The sequence below is a fragment of the Propithecus coquereli genome, unplaced genomic scaffold (assembly GCF_000956105.1).
Source record: "Propithecus coquereli isolate 6110/MARCELLA unplaced genomic scaffold, Pcoq_1.0 Scaffold31, whole genome shotgun sequence".
NCBI lineage: Eukaryota > Metazoa > Chordata > Mammalia > Primates > Indriidae > Propithecus > Propithecus coquereli.
Window position 1 is genome coordinate 1,198,439 of NW_012148730.1, and position 10,872 is coordinate 1,209,310.

A 10,872-nucleotide genomic window follows, 5' to 3' on the forward strand; every position below is an offset into this window, starting at 1 on the left:
ATAAATAAAAACTCCATCATAAATACAGACAGATAACAAATTGCTAAGTAGGAAAAGTATTTACAATTCACAAACTGTGAACTAATTTCCTAATTTCCTTTTTTTTTAATATTAAGGGGTGGGGGGTAGTCAGAAGGAGTGCTCAGTTGCCTTGTTTGTTTATGTTGAGACGGAGTCTCTCTTGCTGCCCTGAGAAGAATGCCGTGGTGTCAGCCTAGCTCACAGCAACCTCAAACTCCTGGGCTCAAGCGATCTTTCTGCCTCAGCCTCCCGAATAGCTGGGGCTGCAGGCATGTGCCATCACGCCCAGCTAATTTTTTCTATTTTTAGTTGCTCGGCTAATTTTTAAAAAAATTTTTTTAGTAGAGGTGGGGGTCTTCCTCTTGCTCAGACTGGCCTCGAACTCCTGACCTCAAGCAATCCTCCCACCTCGGCCTCCCAGAGTGTTAGGATTACAGGCGTGAGCCATGACGACTGGCCAATGCTGTGCATTATTACTTAAAATTATTTTCCAATTTGAGAGACTAAAATGTTATCTTGTTTTAATATTTATTACTCTGAGTATGTCCGAGGTCTATCTTTTTTCCACATTGTTATTACCCATTTCTTAAATATGTTTTTTCATGTATTCCAAATCCAGCTGGGGATTTTTTTGCAAATAAGAAAAAATTTCACTTGCCCCATCTCTGCCCCTTCCCTCCCCAGAGATACCCACGGAAGCTATTTGCCTGCAATAGCATAAGAAACCTCATTCAACACAGTTCCAATGTATTACACTTGAACAATTGTGCAAGAAAGGATATGATTTAGTATTGCTAGGAAGTACATTTTTAGTAGCTCCTGTGTATATAGAAGCAACCTGCTACCTTAAGAAGATATCAGGGCCTGAAAGGTTGCTTTTAAAAAAGAAAACAATGTAGACAAGGTAAAAAAAAATACATTACTATGTTGAGTGTTTGAGCACTTGAGAAAAGAGGTGGTGGATAAGTACCAAGTTTTGTATATTGTTGTTAACAATAGCATTAGCCATGCACTTTTCCTTTTTTGTGTTTGTTTTGTTTTTAAACATCTGCTTCTATTTCACATCTACTTTCTCTATTGGTTTTTCGGACTAGACAAGTTGTCCTGGAAGATAGTCTTAGATTCTTTTTTTTTTTTTTTTTTGAGACAGAGTTTCACTATGTTGCCCAGGCTAGAGTGCTGTGGCGTCAGCCTAGCTCACAGCAACCTCAAACTCCTGGGCTCAAAAGCGATCCTCCTGCCTCAGCCTCCCGAGTAGCTGGGACTACAGGCATGCGCCACCATGCCCGGCTAATTTTTTTTTCTATATATTTTTAGCTGTCCAATTAATTTCTTTCTATTTTTGGTAGAGACGGGGTCTCGCTCTTGCTCAGGCTGGTCTCGAACTCCTGAGCTCAAACAATCCACCTGCCTCGGCCTCCCAGAGAGCTAGGATTACAGGCGTGAGCCACCGTGCCCGGCCAGTCTTAGATTCTTAAAATTAAATTTTTTTAACTGTGGAACCCTTCGCGAATTTGCGTGTCATCCTTGCGCAGGGGCCATGCTAATCTTCTCCATATCGTTCCAATTTTAGTATATGTGCTGCCGAAGTGAGCACAAAATTAAATTTTATATATAATTTAAGAATATAAATGGTTACCATGTATTCTGTTTTTATGCTTTTCATTTGCTTCCCTGTCAGACCTGTGAATTTTCAGGAAATGGCCTGTTTTAGGAGTAACAGGTTAGCAAACAAAACCATTGTAGTTTATTCCTTTCCATTTCTGTTCTCAAGATTTGGTGAAATTAGTGGCTTAAAAATGGGTACATGTCGGAGAACTCAATAAATATTTATTACATAAAGGAATGAACTGCTACACAAATAAGTCCTAAAGAAGAGATTAATGTGTAATCTTATTCTTTACTCTGTCTCTGTGCAGTCTTGGAAGTGGATCCTTGCCCCAGTCATTCTTTATATCTTTGAAAGGATCCTCCGGTTTTATCGCTCCCAGCAGAAGGTTGTGATAACCAAGGTAAAGAATTTGCACTTTCCTCTTGCTGTGTTAAGAGTTCTCTTCTACCTGATTATAGAATTAAATTGCCAAGTTATCACCCTGAAGGGAATACAAAGAAACTTGGGGGTGGGGGTGGGGGGTGGCATACCTCAGTTCCTCTAGTGCTGCACGGAACTGGGAAAGAGGGGCTTGGCAGAAATCATCAGGATGGGTCTATGTCAGAGGCTGCAAACAGGTGGCCTGGGCCAGATCTAGCCCAGGGATAGATTTTGTTTGGCCCACACAGTGTTTGTTCAAAAGTTGAATTAGTTGCCAACATTTAAAAATCTGGATGGAGGCTTTCATATTAAAAAAAAAAAGGCAATTATTGCTTCTTTTGAAGAATCAGGAAACCTGATAACACGAGTCACGATTCCATATTGCAACCGTTGTCTGGAGCTAAGTAGTTGCTGCCCCCTTTAGAAAGGACTTGTGTTCACAGTTCACCACCTCACCAGCCTTGCAGCTTTACTCATCTATGCTATCTGCCTGCCTGTTGCCATCTGAGTTTGCCTCCTTTGGTCTATATGCTTCATTCACAGGTTGTCATGCACCCCTCCAAAGTTTTGGAATTGCAGATGAAAAAGCGCGGCTTCAGCATGGAAGTGGGACAATATATCTTTGTTAATTGCCCCTCCATCTCTCTCCTGGAGTGGCATCCTTTCACTCTGACCTCTGCTCCAGAGGAAGACTTCTTCTCCATTCATATCCGAGCAGCAGGGGACTGGACAGAAAATCTCATAAGGGCTTTTGAACAACAGGATTCATCAATTCCCAGGTAAGTCCTCGAGACCAGCAGAGACCCAGACCAGGATGCAGACTGGCAGAAAAGAGAAAGCAATTCCTCATTGAACCTTAAGTCTGGTACAATAGAATAGGATTAAAACAAACAGGCAGGTGTTCGCTTCGGCAGCACATATACTAAAATTGGGACAGTACAGAGAAGATTAGTATGACCCCTGTGCAAGGATGACGCTATTAAAATAATTTTTTAAGTAAAAAAAATTTAAAAAATGAAAAGTAAAATAAATAGGCAGAAGTCAGCCATGGGAACAGCTGTGTATCTGGGAGGATATTTGCAGTTAGAGGTGAAGGTGAGACTTCACTTGCTTGTTGTCTTCTGTCTTCTGCCAGGGTTGAGGTGGATGGTCCCTTTGGCACAGTCAGTGAGGATGTTTTCCAGTATGAAGTGGCTATGCTGGTTGGAGCAGGAATTGGGGTCACCCCCTTTGCTTCCATCTTGAAATCTATCTGGTATAAATTCCAGCGTGCAGACCATGACCTCAAAACACAAAAGGTACACTCCTGTACACCACTTTTCATCTGCATGGGCCTGACAGATCTATTGCCTTCTTGGGCCAAGCTCTTTATAATTGATACGAGAGTTATCTCTTCCTGGAATTATGAGAGTCAGTGATCACTTCTCTTTACCAGGCATCCACTTGTACAGATTCACCATGAAAGTGGGGTCTTCTTTTCAATTTGTAGTTTAGAATCACCCTGACCCAAAAATGACCTTGGAGGGCTCTTTCCACAAGGGAAAGTATCAGAACTCTGAACATTCATGCTGCCTAAGGTTTGCTGCTCTGTAAAGGTGATTTATCAGGTCGCCATTAGAATTGATCAATATAGAGTATGTAAGTATGTGGGTATATGTGTACATATATTTGAAAATATCATAAGTAAAAAATGCATTGAATACACCCAACCTACTGAGCATCATAGCTTAGCCCAGCCTACCTTAAATGTGCTCAGAACACTTGCTTTAGCCTACAGTTGGGCAGAATTATCTAACACAGAGCCTATTTTACAAAAGAGTGTTGAATATCTCATGTAATTTATTGAATACTGTGCTGAAGGAGAAAAACAGGATGGTTGTATGGTCACTTCAAGAATGGTCTCTTCTGAATGTGTATCTCTTTTGCACCATCATAAAGTCAAAAAATTGTAAGTCAAACCATTTTAAGTTGGGGACCATCTGTATATATTCATATCACCACAGTGTACATTGTAAAGGGCACTTAATAAGGCTATGTTGTCTCTTGCTAATTTCAGATCTATTTCTACTGGATCTGCAGGGAGACTGGTGCCTTCTCCTGGTTCAATGACCTACTGACCTCCCTGGAACAAGAGATGGAGGAATTAGGCAAAGTAGGTTTTCTAAACTACCGTCTCTTCCTCACCGGATGGGACAGCAACATTGTGAGTTCAAACAACACACTAATTCTCATGTTAAATGTAAGATGAATGTCAGACAAAGGAGAGTACATGCCAATTAGAAATAATTACTCGTTATGATTTCCTACCTGCCCTCACCCTCAGACCCAAGTTTAAATGTGGCTGAAAGAAGAGGCAGCTATCAGGACTTGCTTTTTCTAACTTTTATTTCTCTGACCCCAGGCCGGTCATGCAGCATTAAACTTTGACAAGGCCACTGACATTGTGACAGGTCTGAAACAGAAAACCTCCTTTGGGAGACCAATGTGGGACAATGAGTTTTCTACAATAGCCACCTCCCACCCCAAGTAAGTATATTCTCCTCTAGTTCATTGAATTAGCAGAGTTAGGGTTTAGGAAAGGTATTACAGCATGTTGAACACTTGGGAAAAGATCTCTGGGGCAGAAACTGCACCATTCTTACATTTTTGCTGAAAACTGAGGAAATTTCATCTGGGGTTTTAGCAAAATAAGGGTCATGATCTTGTAATTGATGAGAAGACGTTTTTCTGTCCCAGCAAGCCCCCATTCAAACACTGAGGCAAGGAGGCTCAGTTCTGACCTATACTACCAAACAAACTAGAGAAGTGGAGCAATTTAAGTGCATTTTTGAGGACCTCGATGACCTCTACTTAGAGTAACAAGGGTTCAGAGTGTCTTATCCAGTTCACTGATTACCTGAGTTCAGTCTTTCTGGAGGGTTTTGAGACATGTTAGAGCATACACGAAAATCTGGTGCTATGAAACCAGCCATTCTGATGGGAAGGAGATGAAGCTGATCATGGTAGATAAACTCTGTGAACAAGTTGGCAGGTAAAGATCAATTCAATTCCATAAATTTTTTTTTGAGACAGAGTCTCACTCTGTTGCGTGGATAGAGTGCTGTGGCGTCAGCCCAGCTCACAGCAACCTCAAACTCCTGGGCTCAAGCGATCCTCCTGCCTCAGCCTCCCCAGTAGCTGGGACTACAGGCATGCACCACCATGCCCGGCTAATTTTTTCTATATGTTTTCAGTTGTCCAGCTAATTTCTTTCTATTTTTTTTTTAGTAGAGACGGGGTCTCACTCTTGCTCAGGCTAGTCTCAAACCCCTGAGCTCAAATGATCCACCCGCCTCGGCATCCCCGAGTGCTAGCGTTACAGGCGTGAGCCACCACGCCCGGCCCCCAATTCCACCAATATTATTGGTTACCTTCTGTAAGCTCAGTACTCACTATTCTAGAAGCTTTGGAGGTTGAAAGAAAAATAGGATATGGTTCTTGCCCTCAAGGAGCACTCATTTGAATGAGAAGTGCATACAATCACCTCAAAGTGGAATGATGCACTCCACGAAACAGGTGCATGGACACGTGAAGGAAGAAAAGTCCATGGCCACATGGGATGATCAGGAAAGGCTTCATGAAGGCAGTGGCCAGAGCACTTAGTGACTCCAATTCAGATGACCCTGGGTCCTAATGCTGGTTCTGACACTTCCCAGTGCTGGGAACTTGAGCTAGGAAACCTTCTGATCTTCAGATTCCTCATCTGTAAAACCAGGGTTGTGTTAGTAAATGCCTCCTCTATTCACTTGCAGGGTTGTTGTGAAGGTCAAGTCAGACAATATATGAAAAAATACTCTGTAAATTGTAAAGCAGCATATAAGCAAAAGAGATTATGCTAATTATCGTGTTGAGTTGAACATAGTTGAAGTTGTGAGAGTGCATGAGACTGTCAGGAGAGAGGGAGAGTGACAAACGACAGAATATTAAGGAATGCCCAGGCCGGGCGCGGTGGCTCACGCCTGTAATCCTAGCACTCTGGGAGGCCGAGGCGGGTGGATTGTTTGAGCTCAGGAGTTCGAGACCAGCCTGAGCAAGAGTGAGACCCCATCTCTACTAAAAAAAAAAATAGAAAGAAATTAGCTGGACAACTAAAAATATATAGAAAAAATTAGCCGGGCATGGTGGCGCATGCCTGTAGTCCCAGCTACTCGGGAGGCTGAGGCAGGAGGATCGCTTGAGCCCAGGAGTGTGAGGTTGCTGTGAGCTAGGATGACGCCACGGCACTCACTCTAGCCAAGGCAACAGAGCCAGACTCTGTCTCAAAAAAAAAAAAAAAAAAGGAATGCCCAGGTTATGTGGGAAGGGAGAAAGATAAACCAGGGAAGAAGTAGGAGTATGCAGAGAAGTGTTGTCACAGAAGCCAAGGGAAGAAATATTAGAGAAGAATAGTCAATAGTGTTGAAAGAGTGATAGGGTCAGGAGGTGCTTATTTAGCTTGAGGATGATCTAAGCATATTTATAGACGGAACAGAGGTCAGTAGATAGGAATATAATAAATATATAAAAGAGGGGAGAGGACTAAGATGGCCACAGTAAAAGACAAACAATAAGTGTTGATGAGGAAGTGGAGAAACCGGAATCCTACTACATTGCTTGTGGGAAAGTGGAATGGTACAGTACTTGGGGAAAACTCTTTGGCTGTTCCTCAAAGTGTTAAACAAAGTTTCCATATGACCCAGCAATTCCACTTCTCAGTATACACCCAAGATAACTGAAAACATACATCCACACAAAAATATGTACCTGAATGTACAGAGCAGCATTATTCATAATAGCCAAAAAGTGAAAACAACCCAAGTGTCCATCAACAGATGAATAAATTGATGTATTCACATAATGGAATATTATTTAGCTATAAAAATATGTGCTACAAACATGGACAAACCTTGTTAACATTTGTTCAATGAAAGAAACCAGACACAAAAGGCCACATATTGTATGATTCCATTTATATGAAACATTCATAATCTACAGAGATAGAAAGCAGATTCGTGATTGTCTAGGGTGGGGGTAGTTGGGAGGAAATGAGGAGTGATTGCTAATGTGGATGGGTTTTTTTTCAGGATGATGAACATGTTCTGGAATTAGATAGTGGTGATGGTTGCACAACTTTGTGGCTATACTAAAAAGCACTGATTGTATATTTCAGTGGGGTGAATTTTATGGTATGTGAATTATACCATAATTAAGTTGGGCATGGTGGCTCATGCCTGTAATCCCAGCACCTTGGGAAGCTGAGGTGGAAGGATCATTTGAGGCCAGGAGTTCAAGACCAGCCTGGACAACACAGTGAGACCCCATCTCTAAAAATAAAAAAAAAAAGAAGAAAGAATGCATTGTACCATAATTAGCTAAAAGAAAACGAAGAGTGGAGAGGAAGGTATGGGAAGGAAGGAGATAGATTAGCCTTGGCAAGAAAAGGACACCACCTCTTCAGTATGAGAAATTTTGTGGTGGGGGTAAGCTTACAGTGGATGGCTTTAATGGCAGCTAATACATATGCACTTGCTATATGCCAGGCATTTTTCTAACTGCTTTTCATGTTTTCATTTAATCTTCAAAACAACCCTGAGAGGTGGGTCATACTATTTTTATCCCCACTTTACAAGTGGGAAAGCTGAAACACAGAGAGGTTAAGGAATTTGCCTCAAGTCCTACAGGTGGGATTGATGTCAGAGTTGAGATCTGAACCCAGTCAGACTGGCTCCAGAGTCTGGCACTTAACCACTGCACTATACTATGTCTCTTGAGTGTCTGTGTTCCTCAATAAAATAGGTAAGGCTGAGTGCTGAGACTGGTAAGGGCTGAGAGCATATTTGGAGCTTGTGAGCAGAAAAGGTTAAAAAACTACCATGAAGAATGTGGGAGAGAGTTACCAACCAAATATTTATTCAAGGTTCTTGGGAGTGGCAGAGGCCTAGCAGAGGCAGTTTCTCCATTCTAACATCAGCAGCCTTGGTCACATTCTAGCCCTTACTATTCTTCTATTCCTACAGATCTGTGGTGGGGGTTTTCTTATGTGGTCCCCGGACTTTGGCAAAGAGCCTGCGCAAATGCTGTCACCGATACTCCAGTCTGGATCCTAGGAAGGTTCAATTCTACTTCAACAAAGAAAATTTCTGAATTATTGGCATAAGGACAGGAATCTGCATTTTCTCTCTCCTTTGCATCTTCAGTAATTTACTTGGTCTGGTCAGCCACTTTAGGATAATATTGTGCCTCTCAAGCCTTGACTCCCTAGCATTCTTTTTTTGATTGCATTCAACTTTGTTAACTTGAGCTTCACCAACCTAAGAACTTCAGAAATCACAATTATTGCAAAATCTATGAATCCTTTCTTGGGAAAATAACTGTAAATCCTTCTGGAAAGCCATGACTGCAGCGAAACTTGATAGCAGAGCTTTGGTGGTTGACAGTTACACAATTCAACCCCAGGTGATTATGTCGATTCCAAGTGTTAGCATCCCCTGGACTTTGGTTTGTAATCTCCCCCTCCCACCCTCACAGAAGATTTCTAAGTAGGGTGATTTTTTAAATAAAAATTTATTGAATAATTAATGACAAAACATAATAAACATAAATAATAAACAATGAACAGAAAATTATCAAGAACCCCGTCCCATATAACACCAACTATGTACATTTTTACTGTAACTTTAAACATGGTCTTATCCAGTGTGAACAGCAATTTATGCTTTACTTATTTTTGCTTGTCAAAAAATGAAGGATTTTCTTCTTTGTTTAATCAATCTTTTGTTACTTCTGGGCTCTCCATTTGGGAAAGAAAACCTTGAAAGTATGCTAATTGTAACTGAAATTGTATTATAATTGCAAGTCAGCTACCTTGTCATCTTGTATCGTTCTGTTAAAAATAATTGCAAAAACTCAACAGGGGCTCTTTATCGCCGCTTTTATTAAGGGGGTTTATTAATGTCTAGCTTAAAAAATAATTTATAATTTTAATAGATTTGTTTGGCTCCTACCTACCTATTCACTAAATAATCATTCACCAAATGACATAAGCAAAATGCTTTTCTTTCTCCTATCACAATGCTTTTCATTTTCCCATCTACCCAATCTGACCCTACAACAGGCTCTGGGTTGTTAGTAGTCACAGTGAATCACTAGGAAGAAAACAGCCTGGGCTCTTAAAAGAGAGAAAAAAACCTCACATTTCATTGTGCCCAAAGACAATTTAACTCATTATAGATTTATAAGAATGTTTCTACTGAATCAGCATTATAGCACCTTTTTTTTTTTATCATTAAGTGACCAAGAAGGAACAAATAGTTGTCTCTAATTATTCGGGAACCTCCATGGCTTGGATTGGTAAAATTGGGTTTTTCAGTCACTAGTCTGAGCACAATAAAGGTGGGTTATGAACTCATGGTAGCTAATTCTGTTTCGTTTATTACACCAGTAAAAAATAACAGTGGGTATTTCTGTAGGGAGGGATACCGCTGCTGTGGCTAATTTGTGCGCCTAGATTCAGCTATCTAAATTAGGTTTAACAGGACTTTGGGAAAATGCACAATGGAACTGTGAAGATATGGTCCCTATTAGACAACCGCTGACTGAATAATTTAATCTTCAATGACCTTGCTTTATAATCTTAGTGTTCCTTGAAATTTATAATGAGTTTCTAAAAAGAAAGGCTTCACTCAATCTCAATGTCTAAATATACTGACACTGTTCAAGAGTGATTTTGCTGCCAAAATCAACATGTCAAGGCCTTAATATTCATGGAGTAGGCAGAAAAGGTAATGAAAATAATAAATTCTATGCATAATCAATATCCAAGCTGAATTGGGGATGACCAGGATACCCAGAAAGCTCCCCAGCTATTTCGATCAAGATTTTCTTGCTAGGTTGTAATATGAAATACCTTATCCAGCAAATATTTGTTATAAATGTTTATATATCAGAGTAGAAAATCCTTCAATTTCAGTGTCTCTCACAAAGTTGATTATTTTTGCATTCTTTTGCTTGACATGTAAGCAATATGCTATTACATTCTCTAAGCCTATGCCAGGCTTTTAATTCACCTGACTATAATCCTAACCCAGGGGGTAGGATTCTGAGAATATAAATAAGCTCAAAAGTAGTTCCAGTAGAACTTTGCTAATTATTAAGGCAACTCTTAACCTCCTGAAGTTGGCCTGATGAAGAGAAACCATGTTCCCTCCTAATGCCACTACAAGAGAGAGAATACTAGGCAAGAAGACCCATAGGTTAGAGCTAATGGCACTAATTATGTTCATACCTACCCGCAAGGAAGCAGTTAGGAGCAGACCTAATGGGTGATCTGATTGTATGTGCTCTACATCTGGTCCTTGTTAACTGAGAAGAATGTAAAAGTTTTAGGGTTTTCTATGTTTTAAGTTCCCAGAATAAGTTTGGTTATAGGGTAGGGCAGCAGATTAATGAATTCCTGGAAGATAGGATGAAATGTATTTTGTTCATTTGATTTCTGTTCAGTTCTTATTTTATCTTGAACATGTGAAAAACTAGTGGCTTTTTAAACTTTTAAAGTTGATTACCTACCTAGACTGGTAAGTTTTTAGAACAGACAAGTAAATGTTAACAGTCTCTTATGTTGTTGACACACACTCAAACCAGTGCTAACACATCTTTGTCTTAACTCTGAACTGTGCATGTTCAGACCTGCTACTGACAAAAAAAATGCATTTTGATATTTAAAGTTTTCTAAACTAAACACACTGCTGTGCTAGGCTCTTTGATTTGTTGGCCTTCTGACCGTTTTACAGCTGTAAGCACAT

At 40.4% G+C, this 10,872-nt stretch overlaps 1 protein-coding gene across 3 annotated transcripts in view; it reads left to right on the forward strand.

Moving 5' to 3' along the window:
• NOX1 (NADPH oxidase 1) overlaps nt 1–8,580 on the forward strand; it is a 32,561-nt gene extending 23,981 nt beyond the window's left edge. The window contains exons 8-13 of one of the 3 annotated variants that reach the window (XM_012650037.1): nt 1,941–2,033; nt 2,597–2,832; nt 3,189–3,351; nt 4,110–4,256; nt 4,455–4,579; nt 8,089–8,580. In XM_012650037.1, the coding sequence (XP_012505491.1) occupies nt 1,941–2,033; nt 2,597–2,832; nt 3,189–3,351; nt 4,110–4,256; nt 4,455–4,579; nt 8,089–8,215 (891 nt within the window). In that variant the 3' untranslated portion in view covers nt 8,216–8,580. The remainder of the gene's footprint in view (nt 1–1,940; nt 2,034–2,596; nt 2,833–3,188; nt 3,352–4,109; nt 4,257–4,454; nt 4,580–8,088) is intronic. The other 2 variants (XM_012650038.1, XM_012650039.1) reach the window with 2 other exon arrangements.
• Nucleotides 8,581–10,872: the final 2,292 nt, after the last annotated feature.